This window comes from Maniola hyperantus, chromosome 26 (assembly GCF_902806685.2).
Source record: "Maniola hyperantus chromosome 26, iAphHyp1.2, whole genome shotgun sequence".
Classification (NCBI taxonomy): Eukaryota; Metazoa; Arthropoda; class Insecta; order Lepidoptera; family Nymphalidae; genus Maniola; species Maniola hyperantus.
Genome location: NC_048561.1, coordinates 6158795 through 6182119, shown reverse-complemented (window position 1 = coordinate 6182119; position 23325 = coordinate 6158795). Strand labels below are relative to the sequence as shown.

Here is a 23325-nt window from a genome sequence, read left to right as displayed (position 1 = left end):
AAAAACCTGAGCGTAAACGGTTCGAGGCATGGAATATTTTTAGAAAATAATATAAAATATGATAATTCTGTCATCATTTATAGGTAGGACGTATTACTAAAATTGTGATCATTATCATACATAAATGTATTTTTTTTTATAAAACTGTGTAGTTAAATTTTCTACGAGACATGAAAAGGTTATGTTACTTATTATGTTTAGTAGTGCTTTACATACAACTAGTATTTTCCCGCGACTTTGTCTTGTCTTTATAGCTTACTAGCGGATACCCGACATGTGCTACTACGTAAAAAAAAACGTTTTCGCATTATTACCTTTCTAATTAAACCGATTTGTGCACATCTGTTGGATGGTTTCAAAGTCTATAACGGACTTAGCTAGAAACAATTTTTGTGTTTTATATATTAACTAGCTTATGCTCGCGACTTCGTCCGCGTACTACACAAATTTCAAACCCCTATTTCACCCCCTTAGGGGTTGAATTTTCAAAAAATCTTTCTTAGCGGATGCCTACGTCATAATTTCTATCTGCATGCCAAATTTCAGCTCGATCCGTCCAGTAGTTTGAGCTGTGCGTTGGCATGAGTCAGTGGCGTTCGTGAAATGCAAAAATGAAAGAACTATACCAGTGGCACAGTTCACGACAGTTAGGGAACTTCTAACAAAACAGCGAGGCTTCGACGTCACTGGCAGGCGTCAAATGTTAGTACATTTGACGCAGGTAGCTTTAAAGTTATTTTACTTCACCATAGCCTAATATTTGACATAGCTCTCTCCATCGCCCGCTGAGTGACTCTGAGCTTTCATATGAGGCCCATAGTTAGCGACCATGTCTCGGATCCATATGAATGGTTCCGTACCCGATGGTCTTCACGCGGATGGAGTCGGGAGCATCATCTAGTTTACAAATAGCTTGTGGACTACACAAATTTCAAACCCCTATTTCACGCCCTTAGGTTTGAATTTTCAGAAACCCTTTCTTAGCGGATGCCTACGTCATAATAGCTATCTGCATGCCAAATAATAGCTTGATCCGTCCAATAGTTTGAGCTATGCGTTGATAGATCAGGTAGTCAGTCAGTCAGTCACCTTTTCCTTTGATGTGTTTAGATAACTGTAAGTACCACTCAAAACAGTTTTGATTCAAGATACCCATTTGTTTGTCCGTAGATGCGTGTTCAAACGCGGCTGCGCTGCGGTTGCTAGAAGCCGCGCGGACCGGCGACGTGGAAACCGCACGGACGATCCTGGACGCGCGGCCGAGGCTCGTCAACTGTCGAGACGTGGACGGACGACATTCCACGCCCTTACATTTCGCTGCCGGGTAAGAACCAACGCGGCTGCGCTGCGGCTGCTAGAGTCGCGCGGACCGGCGACGTGGACACCGCGCGGACGATGCTGGACGCGCGGCCGAGGCTCGTCAACTGTCGAGACGTGGACGGACGACATTCCACGCCCTTACATTTCGCTGCTGGGTAAGAACCAACGCGGCTGCGCTGCGGCTGCTAGAGTCGCGCGGACCGGCGACGTGGACACCGCGCGGACGATGCTGGACGCGCGGCCGAGGCTCGTCAACTGTCGAGACGTGGACGGACGACATTCCACGCCCTTACATTTCGCTGCTGGGTAAGAACCAACGCGGCTGCGCTGCGGCTGCTAGAGTCGCGCGGACCGGCGACGTGGACACCGCGCGGACGATGCTGGACGCGCGGCCGAGGCTCGTCAACTGTCGAGACGTGGACGGACGACATTCCACGCCCTTACATTTCGCTGCCGGGTAAGAACCAACGCGGCTGCGCTGCGGCTGCGGGGACCGGCCGGCGTTTTGTATTTTAGATGGAATTTCATATTAATATCCTGTTGGCACCCTTCGGGTACGGAACCTCCCAGCAGGAAGAGAAGTCTGTGTTGCCAGCTTACGACTTACATCTAATCCATACTTCCATACTATACTAGTATTATAAATGCGAAAGTGTGTCTGTCTGTCTGTCTGCTAGCTTTTCACGGCTCAACCGTTCAACCGATTTTGACGAAATTTGGTACAGAGATAGCTTGCATCCCGGGAAAGGACATAGGCAACTTTTGATCCCGGAAAATCAAAGAGTTCCTACGGGATTTTTGAAAACCTAAATCCACACGGACGAAGTTTTACTATAACTAGATAATAATAATATGCTTAATTTTTTATGCGAACCCCGAACCCCCGAATAGGAAATCCTAAGTGTTAACCACCAGGCTATCATTTGTGTAACGCCGGCTCCACACGTTCCAACACTGTTCGCCCAACGTGTGGATCGGGCAATTAGCATTGGCCCTAACGTTGGCCAAGCAAATTTCCCGATCCACACGTTGGGCGAACAGTGTTGGGGCCAGCGTTGGGGCCAACGTGTGGAGCCGGCGTTACAGAAGGCCGCAACCTTGACCTCTAGTCTAATACACAGTAATTCGATAAAAATAAACAAACAAAACATGCTTAAAGAATGAAAAACCAGCCAAGTGCGAGTCCGGCTTTGCTATTTTAGGATTCCATATACAACTAGCTTATGCTCGCGACTTCGTCCGCGTGGACTACACAAATTTCAAACCTTAGCGGATGCCTACGTCATAGTAGCTATCGGCATGCCAAATTTCAGCCCGATCCGACCCGTAGTTTGGGCTGTGCGTTGATAGATCAGTCAGTCAGTCAGTCAGTCAGTCAGTCAGTCAGTCAGTCACCTTTTCCTTTTATATATTTAGATTATGTTTTGGTCACAGCTTATAAACTACTTTATGAATTGACTAGCTGATGCCCGCGACTTCGTACGCGTGGATTTAGGTTTTAAAAAATCCCGTATGGGTTTAGGTTTTAAAAAGTGGGAACTCTTTGATTTTCCGGGATAAAAAGTAGCCTATGTCACTCACCAGGTCTTAAACTATACCCAATACCCATGCGAAAAATCACGATGATCCGTTACTCCGTTGCGACGTGATTGAAGGACAAACCAACAAACAAACACACTTTCGCAATTATAATAGGGGTAGGGATGTTTTCAGTATTTGTTATTTAAATACAGTAAGTATATGTATAGTGTACCGAAATTTCATATTCTTAACTGGTTTAGTTTTTGAGATAAACTCCACCACAAAAATGGTCTAAAACTTTTACGGCCCCCCATTTCTTTATTTTTCACAAAAAAAAAATTATAAACCAACAAACCAAGAAACAAACACACTTTCACATTTATATAAGGGCACTGATTTGCCAGGCAAAGTTCGTAACGTAGACAATGACAATGAATTTGACAAAATATTAAAAATGATTATCTAAACGACGCAAATAAAAATAAATAAAAAATGGGTCTCCCTACTAAGGTCTACTGTTCAGACCAAATTGCGACACCCAAACTGAGTAGCCAATCCTACCTTGTACAATATAGTTTATGGAATTGCAATAAATTGAAATTGAATTCAGTAACATGATCTATTGAGTTCCGTGGCCCTACCGCGGTTGTTTGACAGCTACAATGTCACGATCGCAATCATCTCTGATTGGTTAATGCTCGCTCACTATTGAGCACAATGCATTGTTGCAACAAGAATCGCACAAATTCAGCCAATCAGAACAATTGAGATTGTAATAATGATTGATGCAGGTTTTAGACAATCGCCCTGCTGATTTACATACACACACACACACATACACACACAATATAATTATTTAGTCACAAAATTGAGCATGCAATATTTTTAAACTTTAAATTCTAATCCTATGTTCTTTTCTTTTTGTATAATCATAAAACATAATTAGCATAAAATTGTAAAGAGTGAAACAAAAGTCGCGGATGCGTCCGAGTCGTAATATCTCGCAAGACGACTGTGGACGCTTTAACCTTGTGATTTGTTTATTTATTTATTTTAAATAGTTGTAATACCTAGCTGTAAATTATTAACTATCCATATCTTATGTTTGGGAAGGCACTGGCCCCTAAGACACGGGATTTCCTAGTTTAGGGGTCAGGATTCCAGAGAGTTGATTACTGTACTGAGTTGTTTAAATAAATAAATATTATTACTTACTCTTTGGGTACGGAACCCTGAAAGTATATTATGAACTCAATGAAAAAACCATACACGTACATTATCTACATAATGTAACCACGTTATTATCTCAATTTTTGTTTACCATGCTATCTTCCACGTGCGGTCGGGTTTTTTCTAAACCTTGGTGTTCCTTGTAATTTCCATGAATATACGAACAAGCTTCTAACCTAGGGTTGCCATCCGTCCGGGTTTCCCCAGATTTGTCCTAGTTTGGAGGGCGTCCGGGCGGAGTTTTGCATACTTTCCGGGGTTTAGAAATTTATTTCAAGTAAGGAATCCGTTTTGATTAATAATATTAAAACTGAGTTTGTTTTTATTATATCTTCAATATAATAAAAACAAAAATTCGTAACTTTTAGATGTTTCCGTTATCAAATTTTAAGGTATTTTGCATTTATAAATAACTGGCCACCCACCCCGGCTTCGCACGGGTAGCTTATTATAATGTTCATGGAATATCTTATATTTTTATAAATAAAATATAGCCTATGTCTCTCAATAATAATGTAGCTTTCTACTGGTGAAAGAATTTTCAAAATCAAGTTCAGTAGTTCCAGAGATACAAACAATCTTACAAACTTTACTTCTTCATAATATTAGTAGGATTAATAAATAACAATGTTTTATTTTATCTATGAGATGAAAAAGAATAGACCGATATGTCCGGGCTTTACACTCGAAAATCCGGGGTTTTCAAGCACCTTGTCCTAGTTTATATATTTTGCTGATGGCAACACTATTCTAACCTCAACTAACTTACGTTCATTTCTAGTGATCAGTCAATCAATCAAGTACAAGGTAACGGTATGCGGACTGCAGTCCTACACAAATAAAAACCGGTCAAGTGCTAGTCGGGCTCGCGCAACTAGGGTTCCGTACTACAGTCGTATTTTTTCCACATTTTGCATGATAATTCAAAAATTATGATGCATAAAAATAAATAAAAATTTTGTTTTAGAATGCACAGGTGAAGGGGACCTTTAATTTGATACTTACCCCACTTGATATAGTTATCTTACTTCGAAAATTAAAAATACTAATTATTAGTTCTTGACCACAATTACATTTTTTTGTGTGATGTAACCACAAATTCACGGTTTTCAGATTTTTCCCCTAAGACCTACCTACCTACCAAAGTTCATGGTTCTAGGTCAACGGGAAGTACCCTGTAGGTTTCTTGACAGACCGACAGACAGACAACAAAGTGATCCTATAAGGGTCCTATAAGGGTTCTCAAAAGGATTTTTCCTTTTGAGGACCCTAAAAAAACCAGTCAAGTGCGAGTCGGGCCTCGCTCTGTTAGGGTTCCGTATATAATTATGAACATCTTGTTTCGGGTGTATGAAATATTTCTTTTCCGTACTAGAACATATATGTCATCAAAATATATAAAAGGAAAAGGTGATTGACTGATCTATCAACGCACAGCTCAAACTACTGGACGGATCGGGCTGAAACTTGGCATTCATATAGCTATTACGATGTAGACGTCCGCTAAGAAAGGATTTTTGAAAATTCAACCCCTAAGGGGGTAAAAAAAGGGTTTGAAATTTTTGTAGCCCACGCGGGCGAAGTCGCGAGCGTAAGCTAGTCTATATATATAAAATTCAAAGTCCTGACTCAAACTGACTGAAAAAACCAGTCAAGTGCGAGTCGGGCCTCGCTCTGTTAGGGTTCCGTATATAATTATGAACATCTTGTTTCGGGTGTATGAAATATTTCTTTTCCGTACTAGAACATATATGTCATCAAAATATATAAAAGGAAAAGGTGACTGACATATAATATATCAACGCACAGCCTAAACCACTGGTCCTAGAGACATGAAATTTTGAGTGTGTGTTCTCTGTAAAGAGTAGGAATCCACTAAGAAAGGATTTTTCGAAATTCCATCCCTAAGTGGGTTAAATAGGGGATGAAAGTTTGTATGAAAGTCCGTCATTTTTCAAGTTATTTGCATGAAAATTGGTATTTGGGTTTTCAGTCACAAATGAAGAAATACGTCTTCCAGGATTTTTGGAAATTCATCCCCCATCTCGATTTTCTAAATTCCACCCAAGCGAAGCCGGGACGGGTCAGCTAGTTATTTAATAGAGTCGTTCTTTTACAGGTACAACCGGCTACCGCTTGCTCAGCTTTTACTTCAGAGAGGGGCCGACGTCCATGCTAAAGATAAGGGGTAAGTGTAGCCTTTAATATGAAAGGTTCTGCTTCCTCATGTGCCTCTCTATTACTGAAGGTCAGCATTCTATTGCCGCTATAACAACAAATAATAAAAATTTCAATTTTTTTTTATATAGAATATTAGCCATGTTAAATGACTAATGTTCCCCTTTCCTCTCCAATTAGGCGTCAGGCTTGTGCTAGGAGTAGGTACGACAATAGTGCAACGTGCGGGGTTTGAACCGTCGACCTTTCGGTTTTCAGTCCACTCCTATACCGGAGGCTCTGAAAATGGCTGTAAAAGGGTACCAGAAGTGGATTTAAAGTCAGACAGAAAAGTAGGGCATTATAAGCTTTTTTTGGATTAGTTATTTGAATGTCCTCTCTTGTTAAACTTGCGTACAGATATTGATCAGACGCGTAGAGGCTTATCGAGAGGTTTATACTAACCTAACTGAGAGATTTATACTAACCTAACTGTAATTTGGTAAATTACGTCAAGTCTTCAATTCGCCGATACCCCAAAGCCTAAAGACAAAAGTCTTTAATGAGTGTGTCCTTCCTGTGATGACGTATGGCGCTGAAACGTGGACACTGACAGTTGGCCTTGTCCACAAGTTCAAAGTCGCTCAGCGGGCTATGGAGCGGGCTATGTTGGGTATCTCTCTGAGGGACAAAATCCGTAACGAAGAAATTCGTAGGAGAATCAGAGTGACCGACATAGCCCAACGAATTAGCCAGCTGAAGTGACAAGAAGGCCACGTCTGCCGCAGAACCGATGGCCGATGAGGCAGACGTGTTCTGGACTGGAGACCGCGTATCAGCAAGCGCAGTGTGGGACCACCTCCTAAGCCGCTGGACTGACGACCTTAAGAAGATAACGGGAAGTGGGTGGATGAGGAAGGCGGAGGATCGTGTGTGGTGGCGTGCTCTTGGGAAGGCCTATGTCCAGCAGTGGACGCAAACAGGCTGATTGATTGATTGAAACTGTAATATTAACTTGATAAGGGCACAATAAGTACTATTACAACCACTCAATCAAAATATGGCGACTTAAACACAAAAAGCATTTAATAGTCGGTTGAGTCTACGTCTGAACGAGACTGACTTTAAAAACCATCAACCACCCGTATTTATACAATACACTCAAGATGTTGACGCAACAGATCAAGTGACTTCCGTCAGAGATAATCCATACTTCCATATACTAATATTATAAATGCGAAAATGTATCTGTCTGTCTGTCTGCTAGCTTTTCACGGTCTAACCGTTCAACCGATTTTGATGAAATTTGGTACAGAGTTAGCTTATATCCCGGGGAAGGACGTAGGCTACTTCTTATTCCGTAAAATTAAAGAGTTCCCATGGGATTTTTAAAAACCTTCATCCACGCGGACGAAGTCGCGGGCATCATCTAGTTTATTATAAGTGCCATAAAATTTGCATGGCAGTTTTATATTTTGTACAATGGTACGGAACCCTTCGTGTGAAAGTCTGACTTGCACTTGATTGGTTTTTGTTCAATTGCACTTGTTTCATTTTTCATTATTTTCTCAGTGGTCTGGTCCCTCTACATAATGCGTGTTCCTATGGTCACTTCGAGGTGACTGAGTTATTGGTGTCCGCGGGCGCTGGTGTCAACGCAGCGGACCTGTGGCGCTTCACACCGCTGCACGAGGCCGCTGCTAAGGGCAAGGCGGACATAGTCAGGCTATTGCTCAAGGTTAGTGGAAGTGGAAAAGACACGCGTTCTAAACATATTCCAACAATCTATTACAACATGCACAGCACAAAAAAGTAGAGCAACACTACTACAAGTAATGACCACATCGATGACAACTATAACACACCTACCTCCGTCGTTACATTTTCGAGGCCCAGTACTTTGTATCCCTTTCCTATTTGAGAGATTTACATCCAAAAGTATTACTAGTGTAAACCGTGGTCTAGTGTCTACACAACGCGTGTTCATATGGTCAATTTGACGTGACTAAATTACTTGCCTAGCAAGGACCTGTGGCGCGTCACACCGCTTCACTAAGAACTTTTTAAATTTTTGTCCAGGTCTTTAAAACTATACCCATACAAAATATCACGTCGATACGTTGCGATTGAAGGACAAACCGATAAACCAACAAACAAACACACTTTCGCATTTAAATAAGGGTAGTGATATAAATATTTTGCACAGCATGGAGCGGATCCGACGCGACGGAATCGCGACGGCCTCACGCCCCTCCAGTTGGTGAGAGCGGGAGATAGCGATACTGCAGATGCTCTGCGAGGAGACGCTGCCTTATTGGATGCTGCGAAACGGGGAGATCTCGCTAGAGCCAAGTGAGTTGCTGCTACTGATTTGATCCTATTTGTTTGTCTAAATACCGCCCCGCCTACGACGCGGCGGGGCATTGACCCAAGTTTTGCGCGCTGTACATTGCGGGTTTGAAAAGTACTAAATCTACAACAATGGTTATTGGTATTGGATTGTGTTTAGATTAAGAAGGTTTTTGCTAACGTTCTAAATTACACCTTGTGTAGAATTTAATTAAATGTATTTGTTTCAGAAAATTGATAACACCCCAAAATGTGAACTGCAGAGACTCGCACGGTAGAAACTCCACACCCCTGCATCTTGCTGGTGAGAATTCATACATTTATCTATATCATCATCATCATCAACCAATAGAAGTCCACGGCTGGACATAGGTCTCTTGTAGGGACTTCCACTCGCCCTCCCTGCGACTCGTCTGATGTCGGCCGTCCACCTAGTGGGGGGTCTTCCAACGCTGCGTCTTCCGGTGCGAGGTCGCCATTCCAGCACCTTGGGACCCCAACGTCTATCGGTTGTACGAACTATGTGCCCTGCCCATCGCCACTTCATCTATATCATATATATCACTAATCATCAACGATTACGATTCCATTTTAGCACATTTTTAGGCCGTTTGACTTGAAATTGTTTTGCCGGCAACGCATTGGTGGTGCCTCTGGTACTGCAAATGTTCATGGGCGGCGGTTATCATTTAACATCAGGTGACCTGTCTGCTCGTTTGCTCGCCATTTTTATTTTAAAAAAAATTGAGTTCATCATTAAACGAAATCATGAACTTTTCACTCAAAGTTAGCACATTTCTAGGCGGTTTTGCTTGCATTTGGACTTAAATTTTATTCAGTGGGCTAAAACATCCGAATTAAAAAAATATTATGATCCAAAGTATATCTTCAACTTGTATTGAACTGGTCTTGCTTGTTATTTAGTACTTAATTACATGTAATTATAATTACGTTGTAATAAGTAGTTATTTCCGGAACTGAATCTTTAATTTTACTAGATGACGTCCGTGTAGAATTGGGGTTTATAAAAATCCCGTGAGAAGTTTTTGATTTTCCGGGATTAAGAATTATCATACTTCGTCAAAATAGATGGGCTGTAAAAAAATAACAGACAAACACACTTTAGCATTTATGATATTAGTATGGGTTTCGTACAACTTTAAAATCTGTATTTTATATATTTTTGAAAAAAAAAAATACGATGTTTTGTTAAAGCGGGCTACAACAACCTCGAAGTCGCCGAAGCACTGTTAGAAGCCGGTGCGGCGGTGTCCGCACGGGACAAAGGGGGGTTGGTGCCCCTCCATAACGCGGCGTCGTACGGCCATGTCGAGCTGGCCGCGTTGCTGCTGCGGGCTGGAACCCCCCCTAACGCGGCGGACAGGTGGGGCTTCACCCCCCTTCACGAAGCCGCGCACAAAGCGCGGACGCAGCTGTGTGCTTTATTGGTAAGTTATTATCGTTTTCAGGGTTACGTACCCGAAGGGTGCCAACGAGACTTTATTACTAAGACTGCGCTGTCCGTCCGTCCGCCTGTCAGTCAGTTAGAGGGATGTATTTCGTAAACCGTAATAGGTAGAGAGTTGAAATTTTCACAGAATGTGTTTCTATTGCCGTTATAACAAAAAGTTATAAAATTTCGAAATAATCGTACCATAAAATTAAAAAAATTAAAATTGTCATTTCTAGTACTATGGTACGGAATCCTTCTTGTGCGAATTTGACTCGCACTTGACTGTTTTTTTAATATACCCCTGTATAAGGGGAATTAGTGCTCCTCAACAAAAGATAGGCTCGATGGCCTTACATTTTAGAGGGGCTAGTACCCCTCTAGCTAGAAGAAAGATTTGCTTCCTCTTCGCAACGTTGTGTCTTGTAGCCATCTCTAGCTTGCTGAGTTACTGTTGAGAGCTTTTCCTTTTAAATATATAGATACCCTATTATTATTCTATCCTATCCTCCGCTGACACCGCATTGAATATTAGTATAATTACCTGACACTTTATTCGCATGCGGTGATTACCATTAATTAGCTCTTCATTTTATCTAAGAACTTTTTTATTTTTAATTTTGTGTTTGATGTAGATGATTAGCTGTTGGTGATCCTAATAAATAAAAAAAAAAAAAAAAAAAAAAAAAAAAATTATAGGTTGCACCCGTGCAAAGCCGGGGCTGGCCGCTAGTTTTGTTTCAATGAAATCATTTTCCTGTACATACGGTAATATATTCATCATACAAAAAATAATTGTTGTATAAATTAGTGTAATGAAGTAATAAATTAGTTATTTGTATGTGTAATTGGTGTAGGTATTTTATTTATTTGTTGCCGGTGAAAAACATCGCGAAGCGTTTACTGAACGTTTTTTAGAGTTCCTTCACTTCACTTCATTGTCACTTTCTTGTCTGTCTGTCTGTCTGTGGGTCTGTCAAAAAACCTCTAGGGTACTTCCCGTTGATCTAGAATCATGAAATTTGGCAGGTAGGTAATTCTTATAGCGGACATTAGGGGAAAAAATCTGAAAACCGTGAATTTGTGATAACATTACACAAAAAAAATTGTGGTCATGAACTGAATATTAGTATTTTCAATTTTCGAAATAACTATATCAAGTGGGGGTATCATATGAAAGGTCTTCACCTGTACATTCTAAAACAGATTTTTATTTATTTTTATGCATCATAGTTTTTGAATTATCGTGCAAAATGTCGAAAAAATACGACTGTAGTACGGAACCCTCGTTGCGCGAGCCTGACTCGCACTTGGCGGGTTTTTACTGTTCCATCTAAATTCTAAACATTTCATATATTGATTGTTATAGGAAATAACTGTTCTAAGTTTCTTTTGAAGTACTAGATAATGCACGCGACTTGGTACGCGTCGATTTAGATTTTTTCCCCCTTAGTGTGGTTTGGTTTGGTCCCATAGGTTCTTTAGAGTGACATTTCTGCTTTGTAGATCGTTGTCCCTGTCACTCATACCTATATGACGTTTTGTCGGTCTCAACGACGGAGACAGTGCTTTACAAATCTGCTATCTCCTCCTAAAGGTCGATGTACATCACTTTTGGGCGCGTACTGTACTCTATTGTTATACTCACAGCTAGCACATGGGGCGGACCCATTCCTCAAGAACCAGGAGGGTCAGACGGCCGTGGAGCTAGCGGGAGCTGACGACGTCAGATCGTTGCTCCAGGATGCTATGACGGGTAGCGCCGTGGCGGGATCTGAGCCTGTGGCGCCGCCCGCGCCCGCGCCGCTACCCCCACCGCACTGCCCCGTGCTGCTACCCAGCGGCGACACCGTGCCTCTACCCCTGCCTGTGAGTATAGTGCTGGTGACGTCAGATTCCTGCTCCAGGACGCCATGACGGATTGGGTCGTGGCAGAATCTGAGTCTGTAGCTTCGCTCGCGCTTGTTCCGCTACCGTCACCACACCGCCCTGTGCTTCTGCCCCGTGAAACACGGTGCCCCTACCACTACCCGTGAATATAGCCCCCTTTCCTCAGCTTGGCTAACTGTGATAAATTTAATTAATTATTATTTCAGCCAAATAATAATTATACAATTTTCCGCTTGACATGCCAGAAACTCTCTTGAGTTTATATGGATGTTGCACATTCCTCTTATAATACTGAACTAAACTAGATAATATCTAGGTACAAATCAAAATTGATGAAATCGATGCGATCATAATAATATTAGTAGGTAAAATGTAGGTCGGTAATTAAAAATGTTACTGAATACTCGCGATTTACGTCTTCTGAGTTATGGTGGTGAATTGGGTATCCGTATCTGTAATAACACTGATTGGTATGCCGAAATTAGAATAGTACTTATTCTTCTCGATACAACGAAAAACTCAGTTGTAGATCCATTACCAGGTCACGTCGCTACTAGATCACCAGATTTAGTGATTTTTAAGTGCGTGGAGATGTAACACACAGCTCTCCCATCACCTGTGAATATACAATTGACTTAGCTCAGCTAATTGTAGAATAGAATAGAATAGAATAGAATGTTTTTTTATTCATGTAAACTTTTTAAAAGTGCTTATGAATAGTCAGGTTTAATTTACCACTGGTCCGGAATGCCGTTCCTACCGAGAAGAACCAGCAAGAAACTCGGCGGTTGCTCTTTTTAATTTTTCAATTTACAATGTTATTATACCGTACTATACAAGCCATTGCAGCCCCGTGCATTGCTGGAGCGAGTCAAATCCAAGCTTTTTTATCGTTTACATAGTCTGCGACTGTATAATGTGCTTTTTTTAGGAGCATCCTTTTAACACATTTTTTAAACTTGTGTAAAGGCAAGTCTAAAATTGCTTGTGGAATTTTATTATAAAATATCATAGCAATCTTCACCTCAAGTTATTTTGGCGAATTAGGCACCCTTATCTGTAACAATATTGATAGGTATACCCTATAAAAACTTTTGATTCTTATATTAACAAATTTTCATACAGGTTATGCCTACAAATTATTGGTCGGAGGGTTCCCGTGGAAGCCTGGAGGATGCAGCGGGCAGGCCTGCCTCTGCTCTCTCCACTTCTGAATCTCTACAGACGTTCTTGACCAGGTATATTAGTATTATTTGACATTTATACGAGACATAGGCCAATAAAATAACCTTTGCATATCTTTAATTTTTTTTCAGTCATTCCTTTTTGAGTTGTGTTCTATGTATTATATATCTTTTGTGTTTATTAAGTGTCGTGTTTCTCTTCTCAAATCCTTTTTTTAGATTTTTTCGAACGCCTTCTGAAACATCAAGACAACTTTTAATCGTTCTCTTTTTTCCAATTCCATTACTTTATTTTGGCGATTTATATACCAACTAGCTGATGCCCACGACTTCGTCCGCGTGGATTAAGGTTTTTAAAAATCCCGTGGGAAATCTGATTTTCCGGGATAAAAAGTAGCCTATGTCACTCTCCTGGCCTTTAACTATACCCATGCAAAAAATCACCTCAATCGGTTGCTTTGTAAGGACGTGATTGAAAGACAAACCAACAAACCAATAAACCAACCAACCAACAAACTAAGACACTTTCGCATTTATAATATCGGTACAGATGGAAATATTGGAATAAGTTCTGTTCTGTCTCTGATCCTCTGAATTATTTTGTTCCAGCATTGGTCTGGAACAGCTAGCACCTGTTCTGGAACGGGAACAGATCACGGTGGACATCTTATCGGAGATGTGCCACGAAGACCTGCGAGCGGTGGGCGTGGCCGCGTACGGGCATCGCCATCGACTGATTAAGGCTGCTCGACACAGCTTGCAGACGCACTCCGGTGAGATAAGTACCCTTTATATTCCGTACAAAATGACTTCACTGAGTTTTCACTTTGATTTATGTTGGAGAAATTCAAGTCATATTCGAATTTTATATTATATCGTAAACTTTAAAATATCGTATAAAAATATCGGCAAGAACTTTTTGTATACATGATAGATATATAGATAGATAGATCGAACAATATTTGGATTTGTTTCTGTAACTCATCATAATGTCTACAGAATGGTATGGCGGCACAACACTAGTCGACGTGACGCCTAGTACAGGGGAATGCGGAGAGAACGGAGAGAGCGAGTTCGCTGTTCTGGAGAGAGAGATGCAGGCTGGAGTGCGCTTGCACAGGGACCATGCGGGCGGACACTTCACTAGATACAACATTGTTAGGGTAAGAGTGCGGAGAGAATGGAGAGTTTTCTTTATGTATTATAGAACCACCGCAAGTTGAGTTATTAGTGGAAGTTTTTAAGCAAAAAGTAGCCATATTATTACTGGCTCTTTTCATTTAAAGCATGTATTGCTATAACTGTAGGAACAAGGGACATTATGCTAAAGATTGTTGAATTTATTTAATACGCTAAATACAAGGAAAAAGTGAGATGTTTTATTTTGTTATATTAGGACTTGCTGATTTACTAAATGCATTAAAAAACTTCCTTTTATATTTGTAAATTTAGTAACTTTTATATGTTTAAACATAGATATTTATATGTACAAATTGATTGACAACAATGTACGGCTCAAATCGCTGGGTCTAGAAATTTATATTTCTTATATAGGTTTTCTCTATAATTGTATATTTCTCTCAATGGGTACTCCCATTTAAGGGAATTTCATCCAGGCATACATGTAGCATAGCGTAGAATAGCAAAGAAGAGCACAGGATAGCATGGAAGAGCAGAGTGGAGCATACGTAGTTCAGCTAGTCACACTATAAAGAGCAACTGCCGAGTTTTTTTGCTGGTTCTTCTCGGTAGGAATGGCATTCCGAATCTGACGATTAAAAAGCACTTGTAAAAGTTTATTTGAATAAAAATTTATTTTATTTTATTCCATGAATACTATCAGCCGTATTTAGAGTCGCCAATCGTTACTTAACATTGAGTTACAACGAGACAGATTTATGTGAGAGGTATAGCTGTCTCGTTTTAACTAAACTTAAGTAACGATTAAGCGACTCTGAGTACGGCTGTTTGTCAATACAGATACAAAAGCTCGTGAACGGTCGGCTGTGGGAGCGGTACCAACATCGCAGACGCGAGGTGACGGAGGAGGCCGGCGTCACCAACGAGAGGATGCTGTTCCACGGCTCGCCTTTCATCAACGCCATCGTGCAGAAGGGCTTCGACGAGAGACACGCCTACATTGGTAACTATACTACAAAAACACGAACACGCGCGCACGCACGCACACATGCACACACACACACACCCATACCAGGTTTTTAGGGTTCAAAAGTACCTCAAAAGGAAAAACGGAACCCTTATAGGATCACTTTGTTGTCTGTCTGTCTGTCAAGAAACCTACAGGGTACTTCCCGTTGACCTAGAATCATGAAATTTGGCAGGTAGGTAGATCTTATAGCGATCTTATAGCTGGGGAAAAATCTGAAAACCGTAAATTTAGGGTTAGATCACACAAAAAACCTTAAATTTTACCCTTCGGGCGATTGTCTTATACCTGCATCAATCATTATTACAATCTCAATTGCAATTAGAGGTGTCAAAAAATAATGTACCTAATAAATTTATTAAATATATAAATGTATTCAAGATATTCGTTTTTAGATTAAAACAAAATTGAATACAATATATAATAAGTAGTGAAAATTTGAGAAAATCCTTCCTAAAAAATAACTCAGGCGTTCGATCTTTGATACGCCGCGGCGCGACCGAGCGACGATATTAGAATAAAATATATTAGGTAGTACAGCTGAATACAAATATCGTCGCGATTCGACGGTGAATAATTATTACATCGAATTTTCGTATTGGCCTGTTACATGTTGACTGTGATGATACGAGTATGCGGCTAGTATTTTTATCATTTTGTTTGTTTCGTAATAAATTTTGAATGCAGTTTTATTTATTTGTGAACTTGAGTGTCGATAAATATTTAATGCGAATAATTGTAATGTAGATTAGGCAAAATAATGTAGATTAGGTACATTTTTGTGTTGTGATAGATTTGTGTCGCGCGTTAATAATACCTATTATAGTAGATTTGTTCTTTTTGGAAATACTTGCGTCATTTTATAAATCGTATGAGAAAATGTTTTTCAAAGTGTAGGTATTATCAAACATTTAAGTATTATAGGTAATAGGTTAGGTACGTGAAGTGGTATTGTTCTTTTTAGAAATCATCATCATCATTTTATAATTCATATGATAATAAATATGTAGAAATGTATGATAATAAATATAGTAGTTACCTACTAAAAAGATTTTTTTATAGGTAACTAGGTAAACTTACCTACCTATTGTATTGTAGGTATCTACTTGACATTGCTTTATCGTTCTACTTGTTTTTATTTTTACATACATAGGTAGGTACTAGGTACTGTATTCCGCGACAGGTTGAGATGGCAATCGGGGTATGAGGCGGGGGTGACACCCCGCACACCCGCACGTCACCCTCGCTCGCCCGCACTGGGTTAGCACAGGGGCCGTGCGGGTGTGCGGGGCATTCCCTCCCCGATTGCCATTTCGACCTGTCGCGAAGGTATGCATTGGGTACCTATTAAGAGTAAAATTTAAAATTTAAATCAATCGAGTTAAATACAAGCTATACCCTAGTTCTCGACCTTATTGACGGTTATGAGAAAGTTGTTTTTTGTCATATTCTTGTTCAGTAGGTATCATTCATAGATTGTTAAAATGTTGTTCCCTATGTCAATAAGGTCGGAAATCGCTTGCACCCATTTATCTGCTTGCGCCTCATGGTGAAATCGGTGCAAGCAAATCTCGACCTTATTGACGGTTATGAGAAAGTTGTTTTTTGTCATATTCTTGCTCAGTATAATTCATAGATTGCTAAAATGCTGTTTTCTGACGTATGTCAATAAGGTCGAAAATCGATTGCACCCATTTTTCTGCTTGCGCCTCACGGTTCAAGCAATTTTTTTTTGTAACAAAATAATGTAACGTTAATAATTATTAAATATTTGTCTGTAACACGTGATAATATTGTGATACACACATGAACCTGTATTTGACACCTCTAATTGCAATGTAGTCCAACAATGCATTGTAGCCAATAGTGAGCGAGCGTCAACCAATCAGAGGTGATTGCGATCGTGACTTTGTAGCTGTCATTCTCCCGCAATCGCGCAGCCTATCTAAAATTTTTGACGTTTTCACTTTATATGCTGTTTCGTACAGTCACATAGCTCGTAGTGTTCAATTCTGCTCGTTGGCTTGCTATTTTTATTTAAAACAAGTTCTCAGTCGATATTTTTTTCTCTTTATTTTTACAACTTTCGCGCAATGAGGGTTCCGTACTACAGTCGTATTTTTTCGACATTTTGCACGATAATTCAAAAACTATGATGCATAAAAAAAATCTGTTTTAGAATGTACAGGTGAAGACCGTTCATATGATACCCCACTTGATATAGTCACACACTTCGAAAGTTGAAAATACTAATTATTAGTTCATGACCACAATTTAATTTTTTTTGTGTGATCTAACCCTAGAGACACAGTTTTCAGATTTTTCCCCAAATGTCAGCTATAAGATCTACCTACCTGCCAAATTTCATGATTCTAGGTCAACGGGAAGTACCCTGTACGTTTCTTGACAGACAGACAACAAAGTGATCCTATAAGGGTTCCGTTTTTCCTTTTGAGGTACGGAACCCTAAAAATAGATATATTTGATTAGCTTAAACAAGTTATAAAAAATTATATTTGATAAAAAAATTATATTTTGTTTTGTCTAGGTGGCATGTTCGGTGCGGGTATTTACTTTGCAGAACACTCGTCGAAAAGCAACCAGTACGTGTATGGCTTCGGGGGAGGCTCCGGCTGTCCGACGCACAAGGACCGATCCTGCTATTTATGTCATAGGTAAGTATAATATAATAGGTATAATAGGTAAGTATAATAGGTATAATTACTGTATTGATTATTTTATAAGTGGGAAAAAGTTGCTTTCATTGTGGGTATCAAGGCCATGTTGTTAACTATTGCCAACGACTCCATCTCTACATAGTATAAAATAAAGTCGCTTCCCGCGTCTGTATGTATGAACGCGTAGATCTTTTAAACCACGCAACGGATTTTAATGCGGTTTACACCAATAGATAGAGTGCTTCAAGAGGAAGGTTTATAGCTATTGTGTAATTCTCAAAAAATTAGAGATCCCCAGAGAAATTGAAGTAATGTGAATTAGGTCGGAAAAAATCCTCTCATTTGAAAGTTTCCGAGGCAATGACACCTCAATGGCACCACATTAGTATCTACATTGCCCCCATGCGAAGCCGGGGCAGGTCGCTAGTTGACTATATAACCAAAGCGACTATAGAGCCTCAATAGCTCAACCGGTATAGTAGTGGACTGAAAACCGAAAGGTCGACGGTTCAAACCCCGCCCGTTGCACTATTATCGTACCTACTCCTAGCACAAGCCTGACGCTTAGTTGGAGAGGAAAGGGGAATATTAGTTAGTTAGGGGAATATTAGGGGTGAAATAGGGGTTTGAAATGTAGTCCACGCGGACAAAGTCGCAAGCATAAGCTAGTTGACTATATAACCAAAGTGACATAGCTCAACGAATTAGCCAGCTGAAGTGGCAGTAGGCAGGCTTCATCTGCTGCAGAACCGATGGTCGCTGGGGCAGACGTGTTCTGGAGTGGAGACCGCGTATCAGCAAGCGCAGTGTGGGATGACCTCCAACCCGCTGGACTGACGACCTCAAGAAGGTAACGGGAAGTGGGTGGATGAGGAAGGCGGAGGATCGTGTGTGGTGGCGCGCTCTTGGGAAGGCCTATGTCCAGCAGTGGACGCAAACAGGCTGATTGATTGATTGAAGTATAATTACTGTTTTGATTATTTAATAGCGATAAAGAGGACATAGAAAGGGAGCGCAGAGCGCTCACTGTGAGGAGTAATATGCTGGCACGCAGATTCGCTCGATGTACTAAAGAAGTAAAAATTATCCTATTCAAAGCGTATTGTCAATCCTTCTACTCGAGCGGTCTGTGGGTCAGATACTCCAAAAAAGCGCTGAACTCACTGAGAGTACAATACAATAATGCATTCAGAATGCTGCTGGGGCTGCCGAGGGGCTGTAGCGCTAGTGGAATGTTCACGGAGGCCAGGACTGATGGCTTTCATGCCATCATCCGTAAAAAGATGGCCTCCCTCCTACAGCGTCTTCGTAGCAGTTCCAACAGCATTCTGGGTGCAATTAAAGATAGGATAGGCTGCCCAATAATTAAGCATTGGGTGGCTGTGGCCGGTGGCCACAGGCGCCTAGAGCTGCCACGTTAGGCCACTTTGTTTAATCAGTAAGCACTAACATTACTAACATAACTATAAGGAAATATTGTTACTAACACACTAACTTTAGTAAATATATAGTTGTAAATTTAAATATGGACTAGAACTGGTCTGAAATAAAAGATTATTTATTTATTCGTGTAACCACAACATTCAGCTGAGTTCGGGCCTTTTCGTTGGCACGACACATTTTAGATAATAGGTACCTATTAGATTTTAAGGAATGTTTTTTTTGTAAATATTTGTGTTTGTGTTTATCATGTGTCGGATCAACTAATAAACTTCTATTCTATTCTATTCTATTCTATTCTATTCTATTCTATTTATTTATTTATTTATAAGTGGGAAAAAGTTGCTTTCATTGTGGGTATTAAGGCCATGTTGTTAACGATTGCAATAGACTTCCTGCGACTCGTCTGATGTCGTCCGTCCACCTAGTGGGGATCTTCCAACGCTGCGTCACTGTCGTTTTGTTAGACTTTTATGTAATAGTAGCCAATTTGTCGGTGACCAATTTACTCCATACAACTAAACTACACGTACGCTTAGTATTCCTCATCATCATCAACCGATAGACGTCCACAGCTGGACATAGGTCTCTTGTAGGGACTTCCACACGCTGCCGTCTTTCGCCGCCTGAATCTAGCGGCTCCCTGCGACTCGTCTGATGTCGTCCGTCTACCTAGTGCGGGGGTCTTCCTACACGGCGTCTTCCGGTGCGAGATCGCCATTCCAGCACCGTCTATCGGCTGTACGAACTATGTGCCCTGCCCATTGCCACTTCAGCTTCGCAACCCGTTGAGCTATGTCGGTTACTCTAGTTCTCCTACGGATCTCCTCATTTCCTCATTGATCACGTAGAGAAACTCCGCACATAGCTCTCTCTATCGCCCGCTGAGTGACTCTGAGCTTTCTTATGAGGCCCATAGTTAGCGAACATGTCTCGGATCCATATGTCATCACTGGCAACACGCACTGTTCGAAAACTTTGGTCTTCAAGCACTGAGGAATTTTTTGAAGAAAATGATGTGAATACTCAAAAATTAAGTTGCCGTCAGAATCAGGCCCCCAATTGTGTAAAAAAAACGTATTCATCGTTATCGTAATCGTCAACAAATTCTGCCCTTTAATTGGCTGTGAAAAAAATGTAAACAGCGAATCAACCAATCAAAGGGCAGTTTGGTGACGATTGCGATAAAGATGAATACGTTTTTCTTAGACAATCGGGGGGCTGTACCACTATAGGCGATGTGTTTTTGTGTGTTTTCAGGCAAATGCTGTTGTGTCGAGTGACGTTAGGGCGGGGCTTCCAACTGCTCAGTGCTATGAAAATGGCGCATGCGCCTCCCGGCCACCACAGTGTAGCGGGCACGCGTTCGCACGGCGGACTGTGCTTTCCCGAGTACGTGGTGTATAGAGGAGAACAGGTGAGCTATACTCTCTATTCCCTCACTCTCAGGTATGACGCATTTGACGTTTTTTCCTTTTTTTTAAACGCACTGTGGATTCAACTCCCTTCGGCGGTGAACCCATTAGATTACAACATGGGGTTGTTCAAGGGGAGGGCCAACAAATTCCTGAAAGGCCGGCAACGCATCGGCGGTTCCTCTTGTGCTGCAAATGTTCATGGGTGGCGGTAATCACTTAACATCAGGTGATCCGCCTGCTCGTTTGCTCGCTATTTTTATTTAAAAAAATCTTGTTTATAAAATATTTTTATTTTTATTTTCTAGGCGTATCCTGAATACCTGATCACTTACCAGATAGTGTGCGAAGAGAACGCAACGGGTGCCGTGTGAGTGTATAGAGACTTTGTGTAACGTGCAGTATTATGTTAATAAAATAAAATAACCGGTCAAGTGCGAGTCGGACTCGCACACGAAGGGTTCCGTACCATTGTACAAGAAGAAATACTTTAATTTGTTTTAATTTGCATGGCGGCCATTTTGCAATCACTACCCCTATTATAAATGCGGAAGTGTGTTTGTTTTTTGGTTTATTGGTTTGTCCTTCAATCACGTCGCAACGGATCAACGGATCGACGTGATTTTCTGCATGTGTATAGTCAAACACCTGGAGAGTGACATAAACTACTTTATATCCCGAAAAATCAGAGTTCCCACGGGATTTTTTAAAAAACCTAAATCCACGCGTACGAAGTCGCGGGCATCAGCTAGTTTCAAATATTATTTAGCGGCAATATAAATAACTAGCTTATGCTCGCGACTTCGTCCGCGTGGACTACACAAATTTCAAATCCCTATTTCACCACCTTAGGGGTTGAATTTACAAAAATCCTTTCTTAGCGGATGCCTACGTCACAATGGCTATCTGCATGCCAAATTTCAGCCCGATCCGTCCAGTAGTTTGAGCTGTGCGTTGATAGATCAGTCAGTCAGTCACCTTTTCCTTTTATATATTTAGAAGATTGTGATCAAGTCTTTACCTATTACGGTTCATGAGATACAGCCCGCTGACTGACAGACGGACCGACAGCGGAGACTTATAATAGGGTCCCGTTGGCACCCTTCGGGTACGGAACTCTAGAAATTACAATTAAATGAAACTCTGTGGGGACACATTTAAATGAATGTAAAAAAATGAAAAATTTAACTATTAATGTGATTTAACTGTTGCTTAATCTCTGTCGTATTTTTAATCGGATTATTTATTGTGTATAAATATTTTTTAAATTATAAAAATATTTTTTGAATTTTGATTTGGAATTTTTGGTTTCATCTGAACTCCGATTTCTGCCACAATTTGTAATTGAATTATGTTTGCCAAAAATTGAATTGATTTCATTGATTAAATTTTTTTAATCAGTACCCCTATTATAAATGCGAAGTTGTTGGTTTATTGATCTGTTGGTTTGTCCTTCAATCACGTCGCAACCGAGTGACGGATCGGCGTGATTTTTTTCATGGGTATATTGAAAGACCTGGAGAGTGACATAGGATACTTTTTATCCCGGAAAATTAAAGAGTTCCCGCGGGATTTTCAAAAACGTAAATCCACGCGAACGAAGTCGTAGGCATCAACAAGTTATTATTAAATAAGAAATTAAAATTATGAATGAATCATGTTAATTATTATGGAATCAATTGGTTACAATTTTTGATTATACCAAATTAAAAAAAATGTTAAGCTGTGTCCATAGTTAATAAAATTTAGAGTTTTCGGCGAATTATTCACTGTATCTATTTATGCATAATTTGTTTGAGTATCGATGCATACATTTTCGTTATTGAAATTCGTTTTTATATGAAAAAGACTCGATTTTGCGGCAAAAATCGATACCTCCCACGTAAGTTGTTGCAGTCACTAAATTAGTTTCGGACTTTTTAAATTAACAACATCTATTTATATTTATTTTATGCTCTTAAATTTAAAAAAATGCTAAAATTATATTTTTTAGGGTTCCGTACCTCAAAAGGAAAAACGGAACAATGGCGAGGTGTTTTATTTTTCTGGTCAGGCTTTACGTGGGAGGTATCGAAATACTAAAGGCTCATGCAACGGTCAACATGACGGAATTTTTTTATTGGTGTGGACACAGCTTTATGATCACGTTAGATGTGTCCACAGCATAAGCTCATGAATTTGGAAGCCAAGTGTTTTTGTTGTAAGCTAGTTGTATTGAAACTAGGTTAATTTATAATTGAATATAAAAAAATTAAAACCGACTGCTGAGTTTTATTTTTTGATTTTTTAATTTATTTTCACCACAAAAAACTACTATTTTTTAAAATTAATTTTAGCCATGTTAATCATGATTAACATTCTCCTTTCCCCTCCAACTAAGCGTAAAGCTTGTGCTAGGAGTAAGTACGACAATAGTAGACAACGGATGGTGTTTGAACCACCAACCTTTTGGATTTGACTCGGATTTCCGTAGGGCGATTGTATCAATCATTATTACAATCTCAATTGTTCTGATTGGCTGAAT

At 40.3% G+C, this 23325-nt stretch overlaps 1 protein-coding gene across 2 annotated transcripts in view; it reads left to right on the top strand.

The window, feature by feature from the left end:
- Window positions 1-23062, top strand: part of Tnks (tankyrase) — a 92515-nt gene extending 69453 nt beyond the window's left edge. For both annotated transcript variants that reach the window (XM_069507660.1, XM_034982407.2), the window contains 14 exons: window positions 1171-1324; window positions 6191-6259; window positions 7801-7966; window positions 8435-8580; window positions 8808-8881; window positions 9793-10025; window positions 11678-11896; window positions 13043-13155; window positions 13711-13874; window positions 14101-14264; window positions 15082-15244; window positions 17817-17943; window positions 20647-20803; window positions 21110-23062. In XM_069507660.1, the coding sequence (XP_069363761.1) occupies window positions 1171-1324; window positions 6191-6259; window positions 7801-7966; window positions 8435-8580; window positions 8808-8881; window positions 9793-10025; window positions 11678-11896; window positions 13043-13155; window positions 13711-13874; window positions 14101-14264; window positions 15082-15244; window positions 17817-17943; window positions 20647-20803; window positions 21110-21175 (2015 nt within the window). In that variant the 3' untranslated portion in view covers window positions 21176-23062. The remainder of the gene's footprint in view (window positions 1-1170; window positions 1325-6190; window positions 6260-7800; window positions 7967-8434; window positions 8581-8807; window positions 8882-9792; window positions 10026-11677; window positions 11897-13042; window positions 13156-13710; window positions 13875-14100; window positions 14265-15081; window positions 15245-17816; window positions 17944-20646; window positions 20804-21109) is intronic.
- The last annotated feature ends 263 nt before the right edge of the window (window positions 23063-23325 follow it).